This window comes from Camelus bactrianus, chromosome 7 (genome assembly GCF_048773025.1).
Source record: "Camelus bactrianus isolate YW-2024 breed Bactrian camel chromosome 7, ASM4877302v1, whole genome shotgun sequence".
NCBI classification, from domain to species: Eukaryota; Metazoa; Chordata; class Mammalia; order Artiodactyla; family Camelidae; genus Camelus; species Camelus bactrianus.
This window is the reverse complement of record NC_133545.1, coordinates 16,964,152-16,987,658: the sequence shown is the minus strand read 5'-3', so window position 1 is coordinate 16,987,658 and position 23,507 is coordinate 16,964,152. Positions and strand designations below refer to the sequence as shown.

At 39.1% G+C, this 23,507-nt stretch overlaps 1 protein-coding gene across 2 annotated transcripts in view; it reads left to right on the top strand.

The window, feature by feature from the left end:
- The window catches only part of EXOC4 (exocyst complex component 4), a 698,015-nt gene that overhangs the window by 622,477 nt on the left and 52,031 nt on the right, over positions 1–23,507 (top strand). For both annotated transcript variants that reach the window (XM_010947518.3, XM_074367038.1), the window contains 3 exons: positions 9,738–9,879; positions 17,609–17,787; positions 20,533–20,692. In XM_010947518.3, coding sequence (XP_010945820.1) covers positions 9,738–9,879; positions 17,609–17,787; positions 20,533–20,692 — 481 coding nt within the window. The remainder of the gene's footprint in view (positions 1–9,737; positions 9,880–17,608; positions 17,788–20,532; positions 20,693–23,507) is intronic.

Below are 23,507 nucleotides of genomic sequence, written 5' to 3'. Positions count from 1 at the left end.
CCCTTGTGTGCTGAATGCTATTCTGAGCGTTTATGTATTTTCTCTCTCAATATTCAGAATCTTTTGAGGTTAGTATGATGATTCTCCTTTTACAAGTGGGCAGTTTGTTCTAGGGAAGTTCACCCAAATGGTATATGAGAAAGTCAGAATTTGAACTTAGGTCTGTCTCCAGAGGGTACTTGGCTGTTCACTGTACTTGATCCTTAACTGCTGGTTCCAGAAGCTGCACTGTAGACTGGGGCTACAAAGATAAGCGTGTGTACCTGTTGTCAGTCAAGAAGTTGCTGATTATTTCCCAACTTGGCCAGAATTCATGAATGATACAGCTGCCTGGACAGGGAACTCAAGAAAAAAGGCAACTAGAAAATTAAATTGAAGAGAGACCTGATACAGGACTTTGATTTGAACTCCTTTAGTTCTGGTTTTATTTGTGGCACTCGTTTGTGTCATATTGAAATTCATGCTTTATTTCTGTTCAGTTCGGTTTCACCATTTGTAAAGGGACCTAATGTTTCTAATTTACCCAGTGAATAAGCCATCCCCTAAGGCTCTTTGGAAGATTTACAGATGCAAAGCTGGAAGGATCCTGCTTGAACACATGGATAAATGTTATCTCTTTGCCTTATTATATTTTTTGCCTCTAAAATTCTGTTAAAACTTTAATCTGTGTCGCTTTTTCACCTAAAATATCTGGTTAAGTATTTATTAACATTTGAAGATGCTCTTTGATGTGGGGTTTTACAGAAATACAAAAGGCTTACGAAGTCCATGGAAATCTAATATAGCTCCACAATGGTGCCTTTCAACAGAAGGACTGGAGCTGTTCATTAGCTTTTCCACCCGTTTCTCTTTTCATATCTGGCAGGACCTGAATTGGCCACACCACATGCCTTTTTTAGTAGATGATTAGGTTTTTACCAAGCCTCAGGGAGGATTACTTGGAATAAAACAAAAATCAATCTTAATGTTTCCCCCCAGGACCAAAAGAGACTGAGGTCTGTTCTCTCACTCCCGAGGTGTGAAAACCACGTGTCTGTGCTCATTGGCATTGTGTGGAGGTAGGGGTCTGAGGTCAGCTGTGACCGAGGACCTGGGACCTGCTCAGGCTTGTTCCCTTCAAGCACTATTTGGTGAGGAACTAGATGTGTTTTTCCCACCGTGGATCTGTGCGGTGTGTAGTGTAAACTGTTGCCTCAGAATTGGCCTTTGATCCTGTGGTAGCCTAAGGAGATAAGCTGTCCTTGTCTACCTTGCTTCTTTCTTTTGATTTGCTCTTCACAATGGACCTTACACAAATCTCCTTTGTTTTCCCCATATAGGTCAATATTTGGAATAATTCTTCAATTTCAAACACTCACAGGCTTTCTGGAGCTTCAATTTCCTACCCTGAAATAGAAAAATGTTACAGGCTAATGAACTATTTGGAAGGCATTAGGTTAATAGCATCGTGAAGATATAATGGGGGGGAAAATGTTATAAAAGTCTTTGATTTGTCCTTAACTTGCAGATTAAATTCAATAGGCATTATTGCTGAGGGTAAGGAAGAGCTGTAGGCTATGAGAGATGCCAGGAGGAATAAATTACTGCTTTGTTGTCATGCATCTCTCAATACCAGGGATTCTATAGGCAAATACAGTGGGAGATGAAATGTGGGCAGGCTGGAAGAGGGAGGCGGGGAGTTACTAGAGTTCAGGGGATGGTCCCCAGCTCTGTGGCAGGTGCTGTGTTAGGGGCCACAGTCCCCATTTGGTCCTCACAACTCTCTGAGTTGCACAGATGAGGAAAACGATCCTGAGTTGTTAAGAAATGTGTTCTAGAGGTAATGAAAAGCAGAAGAATAAATTTTACTCCTTTGGGAAGCAACAGAAAAGAGTTTGGTTTCATAGAGATGAAAATTACTCGTAAGCATCATCCTTAAAATTAAGTTCTTTATAAAAGTTTGGTCTTTGGCTTCTTTTGGTTTGGGTTTGGGCTTTTGTTGTTGTTTTTGCCTTATACAGTCCCAAATAAAGGTTATTGAACATCTGAGACATGAGGCTGGGCGGTGAGTGGTATATCTTCTCTTCCTCAGAGAGTCACTACCTATAGTCAGGGTACTATAAGACATTTCAAGGGAGTGAGAGGGAGATGTTCCTAAGAACACTGTGGATTTCTATTGCCCATAGTCTTATGAGTAATAGTGGGGAAAGATGTAACATGTGGTCATTTAAATAATAACTGGTACCACAGAGAAGAAAGTAGGTCTTTGCCTCCTGTGCCCACTGGAAACTTTTTTTTGACCATAAATTTATTATCAATTAGGCAATTAGACCCAGAAAAGCAGTATAAGTAAGACACCTTCCCCTCATCCTTAATTGCTCCTATTCTTAACTCCTTTTTCCTTCCTAATAATAAATTTTTTCTACTTTTCCCTGCTCTAGTTTTTTTAAAATGTCTTCCATTTTCCCTTCTTCCCCAGTAAGAGTGGACAAAAGAGAAATCCCTTCCAGAGGCAGCAGTGAAAAGGCTTAGTGGTGTTGTCACACCTAGCTATTAGGTGTAAAAGGATTGGGTGTTGTGTCTCATAGAGTGGGCTGTATTTCCAGAACAGGTTACACACATGTGCGTCATGTACATACAGGATCTGATCCGAATCATGCTCAGTATTTCCCACCCTTTGCAATCAGAATTCTGTAGGTCAAGGAACAATCTGAGTCAGCATTTTGGTTTTCAAAATCAATTGATTTTGCTACTTTAAACGGAAAATTTCTCAAGTATTTGGGACTGAAAAGAGGTGGTTATTATCTGGGGACAGAAGAACCATTACTTCTGAAATAGGAAGCAAAATGGAGAGGACCTACTAAACACGTTTCTTAGATAAGCCTCATCCTTATGTAGAAAAGAACTTAAAACTGCATTCTAGATTATTAGGAGGATGGGGGAAAGTGACAAAAATAAATGATTTGATAATAGGGGCTAAAGCTAGGACTGTTGGCAAAGAGTAGCTGGCTGCTAAAAATGTGTTTCAGGAAAGAGAAAGAGGGATCAGAAGAGTCACCATGAAATGTTAACTTGGAGTAATTGGCTTAGATAGGAAGGAAGGACATCTCTATCCTAAGAAAATTAAAATTAGATGCTAATAAGATAGTAGATTCTTGACCATGTGAAGGCCACCTGTCCATTCCAGAAGCCAGTAGATTTCATAAATAGAGAAATAATTCAAGAAGACTTATGAAGTACCTCCTGTGTACAGAGCGCAGGAGTAGAGGAAGGTTAGCGTGCATATTGTGCAAATAATTTAAGGGGATGAGTAAAAAGTAGGGATAATGATACAGAGAAATTACGAAGGCTGAGAATAGAGCTAGCAAGCGTTAAGAGTTCCGACTTGGAACTGTCGTATTATAGCGTATGACACTTTTAAATCCTACCCCGGTGCCGGGCATGATAGGAGCATATACCATAGCTATTTAGGGAGAAAAAAAGAGGTTAGATGGATGCTCTCCTGTCACAGCCCCCATTGACTCTGTGAGCCCCATGAGTTCTAAATGTCACAGGCCTAATCAGTATCCCTAATTTTATTTTTTAATAATGTCAGCCAGATAACAGCATCAGAGGATCTCAAAATTATTTGCAAAACCTAATAACACATTGCTCTAGTGGTTAGGAAGGTCCTATTACTACAATTTTCTAAATAGGAAAACTGAAAATGGGAAATGAAAGAATTTTATCCCAGGTTCAAGCAGAGATCATTATGTGGTGTCTGTCATTTCTCTGTACAAAAAGGAAGAAGAGGCAGAAATAATGGTTATACCAAAATTTGATCTTCTAAAATGTTTTCCAGCGAGAAAAGTCTCAGATCATTCTTCCTTGTCTTCTTCCGTCTTTGAAAAAGCTTGAATTCAGAGTTAACCTTTCTTTTCCTGCCATGATAACCATCTTCCCCTTTTCAGTTTATCACTTTCATGACAGCTGATACTAGTCTAAGCTAATATTGGAACAATTTTAGATAATATTGCAGATGCACAAGGACATCCTCATATGAATCAATTATAGAAGTCACAGTAAGTTGCCATGGAAAGTATAGCAGCTGCATCCTTGAAAACAGATGCTCTTCTGGGTCTGAATGAGTCCAATTTTGACTAATTTTAAGACCTAAACAAATTTCAGTCTGGTTAATATTAGGATGTGGAACCACTTGAGACATCCTAATGTCTTGGGCTGATTGCTTCTCCGTGACAGTTAGTATATGGCTTTCCTTGAGAGATGCTGAGTATTCGATATGCCAGGGGTTTTATGTCAATGGAAAACAGACTCCCCAAGTCTCGGCTGCAGGAAGGTAGACTCATGAAATTAAAGTGATTTCTAAAGGCAATACAGTTTATGGAAAAAGTGCTTAGTCTGTAGGGATTGGCCAGAATTGCTTTAAACTGTACTGCAAGATTCTTAGAGAGCCCAGGAAACCAGCTCTAAGAAACTGCTTCCCTCTCCCCACTCTGTCGCTAAAGTATACTCAAGAAACTAAAGCAAAAGTTATCGTTGTAAATGGCATGTCGTTCCTTATCTTGCCTGACCATCAATATGGTATTATGTGAATTATTTGTCATGTTATATTGGTCAATTAAATAATTTGTTCTGCTTTAAAAAGCATTGATTGAGCTCCTATTATATCTCCAGTTATTCTGCTGGCCCTGAAAATGGGAAATGGGAAATATATATATATTTATAAATATAAATGTATGTATATACATAATTCTTTCCTTGAAGGAGTTAATGATCTGGTAGGAAGACAGATGGATAAAAAGATCATGTCAATTGAATATGATAATAGAACTGTGTGAAAAACATCCAGAGGAACCAGTGACCCTGCCTGGAGAATCAGGAAAGACTTTCTGAGCCAGAAAGCGTGAATTGTTTAGAAAGAGGAATATGAGCCATCAAAGATATAGAATCCTTAACGGCATAATATGTTTTAGGATTTAGGGAATTTGCTTTCAAAGTGGGGTGGCTCAGAGGGCAAGATTGGGGAGGGGATAGTTGGAGAGGAAGGAAAAAGTGGTGAAAGATGGAAAAAAACTGAAGTGTTGGGCAGAACCCACAAATGATGGAAAGCCTTACTAAGAGGCTTCATCATATAAGCAACTGGAAACAGTGATGTTATTTTTACAAGAAGTTAACATAGTCAAATGTTGTGTCTTAGATAAATAACGCTGTGTATCTAACTTATATTTAATTAGCTAACTATGGAGGATTGAGTTAGGGTAGGGGCCGGGCATGAGGCAGAGACATCCGTCAGGAGACTGCTGCAGTCGTCCATGGAAGAGATGAAGGCTACACCAGGAAAGTGACGACAGGTAGAGAAAAGACACAATAGATTAAGAAAACAGTTAGGAAATAAAGTTGGCAGAAATTAGTCTTTGCCAAGAAGAGGGAGGGAGGGGAGAGATTAAAAGATTACTCTCATGTTTGCAGCTGAGATTCCTAGATTGCTACACCACTGATAGAAAGGGAGTTTGGGATAAAGAGCAGATGCTAAAGATAGATAATGGGTTTAGTTTTGAACACATCATATGTGAGATGCCCGCGGGATGTACAGGTCAAGAGAGCTTGCAAACAGTTGATCAGATGGAGTTGAGGAGTCATCAGTTCCTAGATCATCGCAAAAATCATGAAAATTGATGTGCTCACTCAGAACATATAGAATGACACGTAAGGGAAACTAATAGAGGAAAACATCCCTGGGGGCCCAGCACTTGTAGGGGTGCTAGAGGAAGAGGGTCCAGTGGAGGAAATTGTGAAAATAATGGCAGAGAGGTGAAAGGACACCCGGAGGAACGTGGTGTCGTATAAGCCAAAAGAAAACAGTATTTCAAGGGGGGAGGGTATAACTCAAGTGGTAGAGCGCATAATTAGCATGCATGAGGTCCTGGGTTCAATCCCCAGTACCTCCTCTAAGAATAAATAAGTAAACCTAATTACCTCCGCCCACTGGGGAAAAAAACAAAACAAAACAGAATTTCAAAAAGGAAATGGCCGGTCCTGTGGAATGTAGCAGAGAGCCTTTCTGTGATGAGGATGGAAAAGCACCCAAGGGTTATGGCAATTAGGATACCACTGGTGACACTTATCAGAATAATTATCTAATAAAGAGGTGAAGGTAGAAATCAGACTGGGGCACATGGAAGAGTTAATAGAAGCCAAGACTATGGAGAAAACAAGTGCTGACAATTCTTGTGAAATCTCACTAAGAATCGGATGTCCTCAAGAGAGGTGTTAACAAGAGTGGGAAGGATCTGTCCTCGGGGGCCTGGGGAGCTAGCCAAGCACCAGGAAAGGATTGACAGATGGTGTTGTGGGCTTTTTCGAGATTAAAATTCAGAAAATTTTAGTGGCAATAATCTGTACTTTTGTTTTCCTGTCAAGATATGAGTTGTAGAAATAGCCCAGGGTTAGGTCAAGTAGCCACAAAAGAATCTACAATGAGGTCGTTGGCCAAACGGTCACACGTAGCCACTTCTAGCTACAGGCAAGGCTAGAGGTACAGGCATTTAGCTCCCCAGAGTCGAGAGCGGAGTGAGCAAGGTAGTACTGGCAATATCTGTTGGTTCATGTAACGAGGAGTGTCTGCCCCAGAGACCAAAGGTTCAGCTTCCTCATGTAGACCAGTCAATCTAGTTCAGGAAGCCATGGTTATGTTGCTGCAAATAGTTATCTCGAAGATGCCTGCTTTTATACAATGGCTGTAAGAGGAATAAGGCTATTTTGAATTATCTGCTGTGACCCATCCCCAGTATTAGAACAACAGTTCAAAGTACATATCCTCATAAAATAATCAAATACTAGTATTGTTAAAGCCCCAAATATATGGGTTCTGCCAATATGAAGAGCAGCCCTGAGATAAATATATAACCACATAGCCTCTAAAAGAGAGAGAGAGAAAGTGTGTGCGTGTGTGTCCAGTAACCTCCTGTCTTGACTGTGACCTCCCAAGTGGGTTCTGTCAGCATCACTTTTTTGTAAATTTCCATTTGACTCTTAAGAGCTAGTTAATTGTTCTGTGTTGTCTTCGCCATGCTCAGCATTTCTTTGCTCAGTTTATTCCTTCTTGTTAAGAAAACTTTATAAATTTCAGTGAGCCGTGAGGAATTCTCAAACCAGCTTTTCAGTGGAGCTCTGGGCATAATTTTTCATGTTGTTTTACTGAAATGTTTTTGCTGTAGATTATAGTCTAGCAAAATGCACAGCATGCTGCTGTTCTAAATTACTTTTCCCTCACTCTTTTCAAGTTTTACCTTGACTGCTTAACTCTACTTGGATTTTTTTTTTCAGTTTGCAGTTTGGCAGTGGTCAGTTGCAACACATGATGAAATTTTTTTTATTTTTATTATTTTTATTTTATTTTATTTTATTTTATATTTTTATAATAAGAGATTTTTTTTTCCCTAACTTTCTTGGTGAAATGTGTCCAAAATGCCTTTCATAGAGTTTGGGAGATTAGCCTAGCTTTGGACCTCAGACCACGAGTCCAGTTTTTTCAGGGTTTTGATTTCTTCCTCTTTTGGTTGACACAAAGATTGCTCTTCCTGCCACAGTTAGTGTCACACCACAGAGGAATCTGAGGGCTCAAAAGCTCTGAAATGCCTCGAAATGTGAGAAACGTGTTACGTAGAGTTGCTTTCATCCAGCCTGCCCGATGAGAACGTTGTGAAGGCAGGGATCTCACCTTGCAATCAAACAGCATGAGCAATGAGGACGTTAGAGAAAGCAGTGGCCGCTTCCAGTCCTCAGATCGGTCATGAACTTTCAGACGATGCCAAGGCTCATCATGATCTTAAATCTACATTGCTGCATTTCCTTCCTCCTTACACGTTAGTCCCTGAAAATAAAATTCTTTTTTTTAATATTTGCCATGATATTTTCATTTATTAAAGTCTGCTTCCACAGAGGAGAACTTAGCCTTTTAAGTCTTGACTGTCTCTCTAGGGTTTGGCAGAGTCTAGGAATAGATGCAGTGCTAAAAGCCCGTAACCACAGGTGCTGCTTCAGCTAGGTGTGTTGACTCCCGCTCTGTAAGGTGAACGCCTCCTGAGTTAGTCAGCAGTGCCTCGCCGGATCCTATGGGCCCTAAGTCCAGGAAGCCCTTCTTCCAAAGGACTACATCCTCTGGTCATTCTCTGATAGAAAGAATTTTCAAGTGGAAAAGCAAAAGATACTGTTAAATGAAAATAGAACTTCAAGGCGGATGGAATTATCTTTTAAATCTCTTGTTGCTATAAGTAAGCCTGAGACTTCAGGTTAAGACCTGGATGGGGTGGGGAGGGTATAGCTCAGTGGTAGAGTGTGCGTGACACTCACGAGGTCCTGTATTCAATCCCCAGTACTACCATTAAAAATAAATAAATAAACCTAATTGCCTCCCCTCGCCCAAAAAAAGACCTGGATATCACATACTAAATAATAATTATTATTTGTGTTTTTTATTTATATTAATATATGAGTGAGTTTTATGTGCTATTGTCCTAAGTGTTTTATCTTCAATAATCCACTCAATGTTCCCAAAGGCATGATATAGATACTATTAAGTCCATTTTACGGGAGAAACTAAGGCAGACAGAATTTAAGTAATTAGCTCTTAGTCATACTAGTAAGTAAGTAGTGGAGACAGGACTCAAGGCCAGTCTTTGAGGCTCTAGAGAACTCAAAAAACTTTTCAATGAAATTACCAAATTATTGTTGGCGATCTTTGAGAAATTATAGGGAACTGGGTACACAATGGAAATCTAGACATAAAGACATGTAGCTCACACTTTTGCTGCTTAGTATTTTCCTGCAGAAAATGTCCAAGTGCTGTTAAATATTTGATCAATGACTTGGGAGAGATACAGAAGTTAGATTTATCAAATTTTCAAGAAAGACCTTTTTAGGGCTTTTAGATGCCTTGTCAGCTCCATGTAAGTTAAAGGACAGTGCAGCACACTACTGCTCTCCGCCCCCCAGAAGATTCTGGGCTTACATGCCAGCAGCACAGCATCTAGAAAAGGGAGTTGATCATTCTCCCTAGTCAGGTCAGCCCACTCTAGTAATAATTGTGTTTGGTCCTGAGTCCCGCATTTCAAGCAGGTATAGAACAATTGGCATGTTTTTGTTGGTGAGTTTTGGGAATTATAAAATAACTCATTTGGATTATTTGAAGAATAGTGGAAAATCTGGGGACATTTAGCCCAGAAAAGAGAAGACTTCAAGGAAGCCAAAAGAGATATCTTCCTTAGTGGAAGTACTTGTGCATAGGAGAGTGATTGCAAAGTTGGTAGAACCAGGGCCAATGGTTAAAAGTCAATGACAACAGATATGGCTTGATGTAAGATGATCGTGTCTTTCAGAGATGTAATAGGCTGCCACAAAAGGCATTGAGTTTTCTTTCCCAAATGCTTGTGTGGGTTTGCAACCAGAAGCTGAACAGCCAGTTTTGAAGATGCACAAATAACAAGCATAGACCACATGGTTGGGCCAGATGACGAAGTTTACATCCAACTCTGAGATCCTGTTTCTATCCTTCTGTGAATTGATTCAAGACAATCATCTGAGCTACTGTGTTTAATCAAGTACAGAAATAGTCTCTCATGCCTTGGATGTCTAATGCTACCAACAAAAGCATTAGCCAAATCGATAAAAACAACATGATGAACAGCAAAACCATGTCATTTGAAATCTTTTGGCATCTAATGAAATGATTGGTGTTTTCTCCACACTCCTTCTTTCAGATCTGTCTCCTGCTCAAGACAGCCACATGAACGTGGATCTCCCTCCAGTGTCGGAGCAGATCATGCAAACCCTGAGCGAACTTGCCAAATCTTTCCAGGACATGGCTGACCGCTGCTTGCTGGTCCTCCATCTGGAAGTCAGGTATGACACCAGTAAAGCCCAGCACTTTGTGATTTCAGTGCACTGTGGGTCATGAATGGTCATAAATCACTTGCTTATTTCTGGAGAGTATCACCATCGTTTTTGGTTCTTATTATTGATGCTCTTTTTTACACTGACAGTGATCTTCAGTGTTACTCCGTCACCACTTACTGAGGCTTTGAAGCACACACAGTATTGTGAGTGTGGTGCTTCGGAGTTTGCATAGCCGATGACATCAGAATCATCTGGATTGGAATGTCTATTCCAGTTGACTAGACCATCTTAAATCAGTGAATTAACTTTAGTAACTCAGCTTCCTTCTTATAAAAACAGAAACAATAATCTCTAACTTTTATAGATTTTATAAATGAAATAATAACGAAATAAAATAGGTACAATGCCAGCCACAGGATAAGTGCTCAAAATGTGGTAGCTTATCCACCATGGTGACTTTATTGCATTGATATTTTTAGTAAAGTACTCTGCTTGTCAGGAAGGGAGTCTGCAGATGCAAGAACCATGATCCCTTCCCTTAAGAACTTCAAACCCAACTGAAGAGATTGAGTTCAGTCATAATTCAAGAAAATAGTTTCAAAGATGTGATATTCTTGGACTCTTTCTTGTTCCTTCCCCTGAAGTGTGGAATATTCTGATTAGCTTTGGTAGACTGTATTATCACACCTCTGGAAATGGTGGGAAGAAAAGACTAGGAATCACCAATCATTCTCTTACTCATTCCACAAATACTCATTGAGTGCCTTCTTCGTGCCAGGTGGAGTTCTAAGAATTGAGATACAGTAGTGACAAAACCCTCAGGCTCCCTGCCCTCATGGAGCTGCACTTTAATCAGGGGAAATAGCCAGTGAGGAACTAAAAAGGAAACTTTCAAATGAGTGTAACTAAGAGAATAAAATAGCATAACAGGATTAAACAGTGCTATCGAATAGAAATATAAAGTGAGCTACACATGTGAACCACATGAATAATTTTAATTTTTTCATAGTTACATTTGAAAAAATAGAAACATGTACCTCATAATAATATATTTAATCTACCCCCAATATACCCAGGTATTATCATTTCAACATGTAATTAACATAAAAATTATTAATGAAATATTTTGCATGTTTTGTACTCGGCCTTTGAAATCTACTGCATCTTTTACACTTAATGTCACATCAGGATTTGGACTCATCACATTTCAAGTGCTCAGTAGCCACATGCAGCTAGTGCTATCATTCTGGGCAGTGCAGAGGGTGGCTGGGGTTGACCAGAAAGGGAGATTTGGTATTTTATGTTTTAGACAGAGTGGTCAGAGAAACTGGGACAAGGTAACTAGAAGGAGCCATCCGTACAAAGACCTGATGGAAAAGAGTTTCAGGCGGAAGGAGCAGCACTCACAAGATCCTGAGACAGAATCAAGCTTAGCAGTTCGGAGGAACAGAGAGGAGTCCAGTGTGATTGTAGCCCCGTAAACAAGGGGCGGGGAGGAGCAGAAGGAGAGGTAAAGAAAGAGGAGGACTGGAGCCTCATCACGTGAGGTCGTGGAGCCAGACTTATAGCAGGCTCTTCAAGAGCAAATGAATAGTTCAGATTTTATTCTAAAGGCATTAAGGAGCTATCAGAGGGTTTTAAGCAGTGGGGAGATCATTCATTCATTCACTCATTCATGTTTTTAAAAGATCACTCTGGCTGTTGTATGGGGGAAAAACTACACGGAGAAATATGAATGGAAGCAGAGTGACCAGATGAGACCAGTTATGAGCACCAGAGTGGCAGAGGTGACAGTGTGGGAAGTATTGGATTGGGAGTGTATTCTGGAGATAGAACTGATAAAAATATATTGATTGATTGGATTGGGCGCAGGTACTGGCGGCAGTGAAAGAAGGACTCCAGGAAAATCACTAGCTTTTGGGGTCAGAGCAGCTATGTGGTTGCCAGGGCCATTGAGTGAGGTGAGAAAGACTGAAGGACAAGAAAGATTGGGGGAGGGGTGGAAATCAAGAGTTCAATTTCGTAAACGTTCAGTTTGAGATGCTCATTAGACATCTAGGTAGCGATGTCAAATAGACAGTTGGATGTGTACTTTTGAAACATCAGGATCAAAAACAAACAAGTTGACAGAATATTTTCTTTTCATTTGGAGTCTTTACTAGATTTAGGTTTTAAAAACTTAAATAGGATTTTGCTTTTGTATGTTTGGACTCCAGTTAGACCTTAGATAGCTTGCAGGTGTGCCCAGGCAAAACCTAACTGAAACGTATTGTTGATGTCACTTTTTTTGTAATCTATTGGCTTTTTTCATTCTTCGTTGTCTTATCCAATGAGTTCCTTCTTTATTGCTTGTGAGCTCCTTGTGAATTGAGCAGAAAAGTTGCATTGTAGATTCGAAATCTGTTTTACTCAACATTTTTCTGATCTTATTTCTTACATTCAGCTGTTCAGAAATAGTCTTTTCCTCTGTTTTCTGATTTGTTTTACGATCATTTTCAGATTTGTTTTCTTTTTATTTATAAGCTGACAGTGAAAGAAATCAGGTGTTTTCTGAGAATACATAAACGTAATTGACAAAGGGGGAGAAACCACCCAGTAACACGCTGGTGCCTCTGTTACCTGGGTTGCACAGAAAAACAAGGGAACATCAAATTAACTATCACAGCCCCTTAAATTTATGCTATTGATTGTGGGGGTACACGCACGGTGTGCTCTGCATTTGCAATTATCAGCTTGTAGTGTAGTTAATTCCAAGTGGGATATTTTCAGGGATATTTTAAATCCTTAACCTCTATCCTGCCCTTTTTATTTTTGTACATGTTGGCAGGACTACTCTTAATAATGCTGAACATGTTTCAGTAGTTATTTATTAACTTTACAAGAAACGATTCACTGCTCTGACACCTATTACAATATCTCCATCATTAGTTTAAAAACAGAAAAAAGATCATTTTAAGAATGAATAACAAAAAAAGACTGAGTTTTAGAGTCCTGGATGTAGAATTATCTAAATGAAAACACTACACATGTTTATTTTTTCTAAATTAAATTTCCTTATGTCTGCACATAACGTGGTTTCCACATTCAGGTTGTTTTCTTCAGAATGTACGCAATATTGTCTTCATTCTTGCTCAAGTATGGTACGTAAAACTAGGCAGTCCTTGTTCATTGCTGTGGCCCCAGAACCTGAAACAGTCCTGCTGCATAATAGATGCTCAGTAAAAGCTTCAGCAACTCTTGAGAATTAGCCGGTTTGAAATCAAACCCAGAAAAAAATAAGTGCAAGTTTCCCAGACAAGACCTGTTGCTCATTAAAGAGAGTGAATTGGCTTAGAGATTGTTTTCATTTGGCAGCCCCCTCCACGTATTTAAAAGGTACAAAGACTGCAGGGCCAACGTCGCCCTTGTCATCAATCAGCTAATGTTTGTTTTGTTCCCATCCTGCTGGAAAAGAGAATTAGAACTTAAACACTGTGTCCAGGAGCTGGTACAGTGAAGAAGTGGCTGGTTAGGCACTGTCTCTGGCACTTTGACCCAAGAAGCCACTGTAGTAAGAGCACAGATGGAATAGACAGAAAAAAATTATGGGAAGAGCTAGCAAGAAGTCCAGAACAACTTCAAATGTGGAAATTTTGTCTTATTCCCGCAAATAGTTGTATATCCATAGCCCATCTTCTTCTTTAACATTGTTAAAGTTCAGACTAAAAGGTGTTCTCAAATCCAGTAAATTCTGTGTTGAAGGACCCATCCAAAGAGCATTTGACATTTTACCCAAGTCCCTGTAGGTCACATTTAACCACCAAGCAGTGCCTTTTTACAGTTGAAGCATAAAGCATGTGACACCCCCCAAGAGAAGAAAGACATAGTGAGACCATTAAAAATTGTTGGGTTTTCTTTTCCCTGTTTGAACTTTAGAAGAAGAAAATTAAGTTGCCATTTGAATCTAAGATGCTAAGAATGTCACCTTTATCAGCTGATTTCTCTCCCCATCAGGACGGTTCTAAGGGGCTTCAACAGTAACTGCCTGTCACTGTTGGGATCCTGAATGTGCACTTTCTGAAAATCAACCATCCTGCTGTGTAATCAGCAATATTTGCAGAAAACCTTCATGCCAAAGTCGTGTTAAGGTCAGCCACAACATGTCAGGATTCAGAAGAAAAAGAAAAACACTTTTTTTAAATTTGGTATTTGCCAATGACTATTTTAATTGCTTTTTCATGTCTAATCATTTTGGGAGAGGAAGATAGTACCTGAAAACAGATTTTTTTCTCTCCTCTCTGCCAGTCACTTGAAGATTTCAGAAGCTCTCACCCCCAATTCATACTAATGTCCTAAGCAATCTCTCTACTTCCGCTTGCTCCTATTCTCCACCATTAATTCACCCTTTATATTGTGCCGGAGTCATCTTGCCAAAGCTTATTTTTGATTATATCATTTTCACCTCTTAAAATCCTCTTCAGATTCCCTACGACTTCTCAAAGTCCAGAGTCCTTAGATAACTTCCAAAGCCTGTGATGGCCTGGCCCCTGTGCACCTCATGCCTCTGTCAGGTGATCTGTGTGTACCAAAACGAACCACTGGTCGGTCATTCCTTCAAACCATTCTCCATTCACACCCTCATGCCTTCCTATAAGGTCTTCCCCTTGTCTGAGGTTATAAGGTCTGTAACTTACTGTAAAAATATTTTAGCACTGATCCCCTGATTTTATTTTCAACTAAGGGCTTCTTAGTTTAAATTTCAAGCACAGTGGCGCTCAGTTTCCCTTGTTGTGAATCCCACTCCAGGTCTGGTCAACTTTCATTATATCAGAAGGGTCCTATTCCAGAGGGGGCTGGGAATGTGCAATTACTGGTATCCTGATTGAAACTATATACTTTGATAATGACCTCATGAATGTCAGAATGAGGTTTTTATTGGCAAAATTAATCATTAGTTGATTAACAGTTGTTAATACAATTACCTATCATGAAAACGAACTGGTAGTCAAGATACTTGGACTCCCTTACATGAACAGGTTATAAGAATATAACACATCCTGTGCAAAACTTAGCTTGAAAGGGATCATAGATCTAAGTGTAAAATCTAAGACTATAAAATGCCTAGAAGAAGATATAGGAAGAACTCATTGTGGCTTTGTTTGGGTGAAGATTTCTTAAAGCTGACACCCAAAGTACCATCCATAAAAGAAAGAAATTATACATTGAACTTTATCAAAGTTTAAAACCATTCCTTGAAAGACATTGTTGAGATAAAAAGACAAGCCAAAGATTGCAAGAAAATATTTGCAAAATGCATGTCTGATAACTTGTATTCAGCATATGTAAAGAATTCTCAAAACTTAGTGATAAGAAAACAGACAACTCAATAGAAGATGACACAAATGATGCAAAGACAAAGATATATGGATGGCAAATAAGCACATGAAAATATGTCCAATATCAGTAGTCACTAGCAAAATGCAAGTTAAAACCAAAATGATACCACCATGCATCTATAAAGTTTTTTTTTTTTTGAACTGACAAGCACTTGAAGGCATTATGTTAAGTAAAATAAGCTCAATTTAAAAAAAAGACACTGGTATTGAATAGTTGAAATTTGCTGGGAGAGTAGTACTTAAATATTCTCATGTTTGAAAAAGGATAAATATATGAGGTGATGGATGTGTTAATTAGGGAATGGAAGGAATCCTTCCACAATGTGTACATACATCAGATCACCCTGATGTACACTAAGCAGATCTTACAATTTTATGTCAATTATACCTCAATAAAGCTGAAAAAAAAAAAAAAACTGACAGCGGTAAGTGTTGGTGAAGATGCAGAGCAACTGGAACGCTCATACATTACTGGTAGGAAAGCAAAATGGCACAGCTCCTTTGGAAGATAATTTGGCAGTTTCTTATAAAATTAAACATACACTTACCATATTACCCAGCAATCCTACTTCTAGGGGAATCCCACTTCCAAGAAAAATGAAAATTTGTATTTGCACAAAAACCTGTACACAAAGCAGCTTCGTTCATAATCACCCCAAACTAGAAACAATCCAGATGTCAGCTGGTGAACAGTTAAATCACAACACATTCATATGTGAGAGGCCTCTCAGCCCTGGCAAGGAATGAACGACAACGTGGATAAATTTCAGTGCTTTAGGAGGACTAAAAGAAGCCAAACTCCAAAGGCCACAGACTACATGTTCTATTTATATGGCATTCTGGAAGAGATAAAACTGTGGGGACAGAAAATAGATCTGTGGTTGTGAGAGCCTTAGGGTGTCAGTAGTGGTTAACTTCAGCGGGGCACAAGGGAATTCTGGAGGTGATGATATTGCTCTATAACTTGGTTATGGTGGTGCTTATATAGCTGGCTGCATTTGTCAGATCTCATAAAACTGTACACTGAAAAAGGCAAATATACTGTTTGTAAATTATTTGCCCATAAACCTGACTTTAAAAAAGAAAGATGATGGTCAAGCCTATAGGTGCATAATTAGGGATAATGCCCAAGGCTTTTGCAGCCATTTGTTTAGGACTATTTCTTGTTACTGGATGCCAACTCTAAGGGTAACAGAGTCCTAACTCCAGGTTGTCATCTTGTCTACTTCCAGTGAACCTTCCATGGCAAGATCAGACACAGAACTTAAAACAATCACTGAGCTTACAGAACAGCCTGTTTGAATTATGTTCGCCAGTGGATGGTGGGGTTTTAGCGTTGTTATTTGTTTGTTTTTAATAAATACCTGTATGTGCGGTAGAATGATTTGGTCTGGAACTTGCTTTCAGCTTAATATAAAGGTTATGGAAGAGCCAGTCCTTAGCGATCTCAGACTTTGTTGGCAGTTAGTGATACCTACCAGAAAGAACCTAAGAAGTGTGCATGAGCAAACTGACGCGGGCCATTTCAACAAAGGAGTGTGCTCCTTCCACAAGCTCACTCAGATATGTCCTACACGACTCAAGTATCACCTCCTGTTGTGAACCTTTCCTGACACCCTCAGCAAACCTCCATGGCACCATGGGTACATGTCCTTCTGAGTGAGACACTACCCTCTTTTGGTCCATTTTTCTGGGTCATGCCTGTTAAGCAGTGGAATCTTTAGTGGCACTAACTCTGTCTCCCATTCCCAGAGCCTAGCACAATTTCTAACAAATTCCTACATGGTTGGTAAGCATTTTGTGTAAGTACTAGATGAACAGTAATAAATACGGCAGTAGCACCAGGCCCTGTGCTATACTCTTTTTCTGTAGTAGCTCCACAGAGCACCCTGTGAGGTGTGTGTTGCTACCATCCCCATTTCACAGATAAGGAGACTGAGCCTTAGAGAGAGAAGGTAACTTGCCTGAAGTCACATAGCCAGTAAATGGGAATTGAAACCAAAGTTTCAAAGGTCTGTGACCTCTGCCTCTCATTTTCACTACAATATCTGCTGAAAGAGATGATGCTTCTCAGGCTCTGCAAACAATCTTGTTGAAAGGAATTTTAGAGCTCATCTGATCTTCACCCCCAACATATGGGTTAAATAAGTGAGAATCCCAGAAGCTGACTTGCTCAAGATCGCTCAGTTTTTCTATAGAATAACTAAGGTGGCTTTTTGGTAAAATTGGGGAGAGGTATATAAAAATTTACAGGGCCACTGCTATCTTAAATATTTGGGTGCGTTGTCACAAGAAGATTGTTATTTTCATCAAAAAGAGTTATGTAAACGAACTGCTTTCCCGGTCTCTCTCTTTTTCAGGGTTCACTGTTTCCACTATCTCATCCCTCTTGCGAAGGAGGGGAACTATGCCATTGTCGCTAATGTGGAAAGCATGGACTATGACCCCCTGGTGGTCAAGCTCAACAAGGACATCAGTGCCATTGAAGAGGCCATGAGTGCCAGCCTCCAGCAGCACAAGTTCCAGTATATATTTGAAGGTCGGACCCTGCCCCGGTCCCTGGGAGTTTGGGAGGAAGGAAGAGTGAAGATTTTTCTGATTTTTCTGTACAACAGAAGTCCAAAATCCGTAGGAAAAAGTTGTTGTGGTTTTTTTTCCTTTTTGGATTAAAGCTGCACTACCTAGCCTCTCCGTGTGCGGTGAGGTAGGCGGCAATATGGCTGCCATGCGATCCTTCTTGTTAAGGAGATTTAATCCAAGATAAGGCAGATGGCAGCCCGGCTACCTTCCTGACGTGCCACTAGAGGAGAACTGGGTAAATGTGTGGAGGGCACCACAAATTAACTCAAGAGGAGCTCATAAAGGAAAAAGAAACACACACGCAATAAGGAGAGAACTCCAAAAGATCCCCTTACAGGCTAAAATGATCGCTGGAAAGAGAAGTTTTCTCTTAGGTAGTGAGTTATTGTCTGAAAAGAACAGAAACCTCTGAGGAGCAGCAGTTTGAAGAAGGTTGCATTTGTAGATGCCTTCAGGGTCAAGGAGACAAGGAAGGTGTGAAAGACAGTACCATCCAGGGGCATCACCTTTGACATTTACAAAAATGCGCTGCCAGCCAAATCGCTTTCAGGCTCTGAACGACCCCCTTTGGGACTTCAGATTACATCCCCTCTTTTCTTGTTTCGGTTGGTGTAGACCTGGGTGCCAAAAGCATCTATGATATCTCGCAGAATTACACCAGTGTTATTTATTTATTTTTAATAATTTATTTTTATTTATTTTTATTGGAGGTACTGGGATTGAACCCAGGACCTTGTGCATGCTAAGCATGTGCTCTACCACCGAGCTATGCCCCCCAAACCAGTGTTATTTAAAACACTTAAGAAGGTACTTTGTGCAAAGGATTGTGGCAGCCTGAAGAAAGTGTCAGTGCATGACCATGTCTTGCTTTATGAAATAGTTCTTTTCCAGGAAATTTGGACCAAAAAAATCCTATTTTCCCATTAAATTATGTCACAGTGATGGAGATGAGTTCTGAAGGGGAAAATCCCTAAAAAACTACCCAAAAAGTATAAGTGATACTGTACCATAACTGATGTGGAAAAGATTTTAACTGAAAAAAAAAAATCGTGAATTTGAGACTTCCTATTTAAAAAGCTGGCTCTCTCTCTGTGATATAACTTTCTAAATGCAAAGGCATAGTATAGAGTTTTCCAAGTTGGGGAGGTGGCACTGGTCTCGATCTTCGTGTGGCAGGAGTATTTTATTTTTATTTTATTTTATTTGTTTTTTAAGGCAGAATATTTTAATCACAGATACTGTTTAGAATTCCTGGTATATAGTGATAATACAACTTTTTTGACTGGTTTTATCGTAATTTATTATACTTATTATATAGATGTATTTATTTAATCTGTTGACTGTTCTCTACAGACAGTGCATCCCTTCATAGCCTACACTTAGGCCAGACCATGTTAAACAAAATTCTGCGTGAAGTTATGGGCTCAGGGGAATCACAGCAAAACTTGGCCTACAGAGATCTTTCATATAAATTATCCAGCCTTAAATGTAAAATCTATGCATGTGTTTCTTTAGCTTCGAGTAAAAAGCTTTTTACTTCAGTTTCAAATAGTAGCACATAGAAGTGAGACTATGGTCTTGCAGCAGCGTTGGGTGAGTGTAGCTGAAGTAGGAGAGAATGCCTTCCTCTGTCCCTTTTCTAACTTTATCCTAATCAAGAGAAAACTCATTTTGAAAACAGAAGGAGCCACTGAATCTGAAGTTATGCCCTGAGCTCTGATCTGCACCATAACCGCCACTATGACTTCAGAAGAGGAAAGTAGCAAAAATATTAAAGACTTGTGACTAGTCAGGCCAGCTTTAGAATCCTGGGGGAAAAGTCCTGTACAGTCCAACTTTGTAAGAATAAGGGAAAAAGAAGGAAGAGAGGTTTACTTATTTCCAAATATTTAGAATTAAAATCTGAGTTCTAAAAATGGTAACCCACATGTGCCTCGAGTTGTTCTGACCAGTATTCCTCAACTTCAGCTGAGTCTAAATGTAATAACCAGCTCTTTGCCAAATTTCATAAACCTTGAGACGGTTCTTAGGCTGTGAGAACAAACCACCCGTGAGACCCCAGCAAAGTCCTTATGTGTCTCATGGAAACTTAACAGTTAATGCATGGTCTGCTTTTCCTTTGCACTTGGTTTCTGATTACATTCTCCCCAGCTACTACTTTGGAAATAGACTCCGTTGTCAGTGTTGAGGTGTATTAACAGTATTGCCCGTAGCCTTGGTTCCTATTGATTTACTTTTACTTAGGTAGGTTCCCAATCAACTTTTAAGTTGGAAATACACTCCTACCTGTTTGGTGGGAGGAAAAGGAGGCCAAAAAGATCATCATGTTTATATGCGTTTTTCTCTGTTTTAAAATCACTATACAGAGAAACAAGAGTCCTCTGCACTTAAGCAGTTTATAACAACCTAGCATAATCTCTAAGCCCTGGCATGGTGGCTTTAGCTGTATATGGCAGTACTAGAGCTGTGGATATACCAGGTTTTATTGCCAGCAAAAGAGTCTCCCTATTTGTAATTCCTTGGGCAATGTATAAATACTCTGAAATCATTGTAAGACCAACTGGTACAACCATCAGAGATAAGTGTTCTTTGGTCATTTAAATTTGCAGAGAATTAGAAGAGAGGAATCCTATGCCTTGGTTTATGCAGGATGGCACTAATCTCCCTTCTCTTTCCTCCCCACTGCCTGATGCTGATCCCTCAGGCCTAGGACACCTGATCTCCTGCATCCTCATTAACGGTGCCCAGTACTTCAGGCGCATCAGTGAGTCTGGCATCAAGAAAATGTGTAGGAACATTTTTGTCCTTCAGCAGAATTTGACCAACATCACCATGTCGCGGGAGGCAGACCTGGACTTCGCAAGGTAGGAGAGAAGGTTGGGCTTAGTTCCTGTACCAAAGCGAAGACTCATTGCCTATAAAATCATTTTTGAAAATGGATTCTTAGTACTTAAAAAGTTAAAGAAAAAAAAAGTGATGGATGTTAATTAAACTTATGATGATCCTTTCACAATATATACATAGATTGAAGCATTATGTTGTACATCTGAAACTAATGTAGTGATAGGTCAGTTATATCTCAATTTTAAAAAGGTAAAGGGAACAAATAGATGTTCTTTGGTCACAGAGAACGTAATTCTTTAAAGTCCTATTGGATGTTTAACAACCCTTAAGTGGGTAATTTTTCCTATTGTCTAACTTAAGTTGTTTTACTACTAAACTTCAATAACTTTGATTATAAAAGTAATATATGCTTATTGCATAAAATATGTAACATAAAATAAAAAGAAGAATATAAACATGACCCTTAAACTTTTCATGTAGAGGTGATGATTTCTGATAGACTTTCTCCGGGTTTTTGTGCATATGCTGTGTGTATAGGTGAGGGTTCATGTGTGTATATGCGTATGATTTCTCTTCACAGATTTGTTAATGTGTTGTATACTCACTGAATTGCATTTTCCCATATGAATAATATTCTTTGAAAGCATGGTTTTTCCCATCTCCATCAACACCCCTTGCAAATATTATTCTTAATGCTTGAACAAATGTTCCATGGTATAAGTAAACCATAATTTCCTTATTTAATTATTTGCAAATTTGTAATTTGGATTTTTCACATTTTCCTCTCATCGTAAATGACATGTGTCGAGTGTATTTTTACTTGAATCTATTTCCTCGTCACTTCTGTCTTTTTCAGGTGAAATTCATCTCCCCTTGTTTTAATGGGGGGAAAGCGGTTACTCATCACTGTCTATGCTGTTCCTTCATGTAATTAATTGAATGTTCTTCTTTTAAGTAGCATTTTCACTTTCTCTTTTCTAGGTTTGCTGATCTCAGCTTTTAGTGTTTCCTTATTATACACCTTTTCAAATTTAACAGTTAATTTTGCTCTCTTCATGTGGTCTTACCACTAACTATACTTTTCTTAAATCATTGGCCCTTTGGTGCTTTAGTGAAAACTTAAGCAGTTTTGAAGAAGTTGGGTGATGATTGTGGTATTGGTTCTTTATTGCTGCTTATACCTAGATGAATTATTCCACAAATTCCTTTATGCCTAGGAAGCCATTTGTTTTTAATAGTCCAGAATGCGCCTGCCTAATATTTAGTATTTCTTTGTCTTCTCACTTGATTTTTCAATTCCTGGAGAAGTTCAAGCAAATTTTAAATCATTCTTGAGACATTTAAGGGGATGATGAAATATTGTATTACTTTGATAATTATGAAGACATATGCTAGGATCTTTGTTTTGAAATTGTATAACCATGTATCTTCATTTTTATCCTTTTTTTCCAATCTCTCACTCCATTTGTTCAGTTACTACTCTGTTCTTTTGCTTTTCTGTCATCCTTCCCTGCCTTTTTCTTCCTATTTGTGTGTGTATGTGTGTGTGTTTATTAAATTCCCTATTTTAGGCTAAATTTGGTGGAAAGCCTTCCTTGCTCAGATTAGGGAAACCAGGTGTGACTGCACGCTGCATTTATTTGGTATCTCTTATGGGGAATGATCTCATTCTTGAATTAGTCTATTCATAATAACATTGACAAGGGGAAGTTAAGAACATAGAGGCCTAAGGGATACAGAGAAGCGTTTCTAATTCTCTAAGGCATGTAATTCCTAAATTCAATCATCCTTTTTTAAATGATTTTTTTAAAAATTTAGCTGAAATAAGTAAATTAGCACAGTCTTTGGGAGACAGTACAGGGCCTGAACACACGTTAAAAACACTATCATCTGAATAATCAAATGCTGACTGGGCAATATTAAAGTTGGCATTGATAGGCCATATACCTACAAAGCATTTCTTCAGGAAAGCCATGCCTTTCACTGTTGGATTTCTGAGTGATATCCAAGGAGGTAGGTTTAAGCTGAAATGTGACTATTTGAGAGAGAGGTACTGCCATTATTACTCTTAACCTTTAATGAACTATGAAAGGAGATTGGCTCGGATAAATACATAGCATTGGATGATTCCGTCCTGATCCCAGTTTGAAAGACATCTTTACAAGTCTTGGATGCTTTAAGAGACGCAGATGTTTTTCATTTCCTCAGTGCATGGACAAAAGTGCTCATTTTGTATATTGGATGAGCGAATAGGTATCAAATCAAGGCTTCCTTTTTGTAGTAAAGAGCTTGGATAATGACAAAGTTTAGTTTATCTTTAATGCCCTGAACGTTTTAACCAGCTGACATGGGTCAGTTTCCTTAGAAGCTTATGAGAAACAGAGCATCTCCCTTGCAGTTCTTTCTTTGTAAAGAGGAAGTGTTACAAAAAGGAATAATATGTCCCTACTATGTGTAGTCTCTTTCTCCCTCATTTTCTCTTGCTCTCATACATGCACATATATGTAGATACACTTTATAGCCTTATTTTTTTCTGTTCTTGCTTTTGATAGGGACAGGTTTTGTGAAAGGGGCTCCATCAATTCTACTGAACTTGGAGCTATGTAAAATAAATACAACAGCGATACCAAAATAGCCAGAAATAATAGACTGCAGCAGCGTGTCTCAGCATTCCTTAAGCAGTGTCTAATCAAGCATGGCCAGCATCTGTATTTCCAGCAAATCTCTGTAGGAATGTTATCTTCTAACACAGTAATTAATCACTAGTTGCCATGTGTCAAAAAACTTACTTAACAAAAAGTTGCAAGGCTCTTGTTGTTTTTCACTTTCATAGCC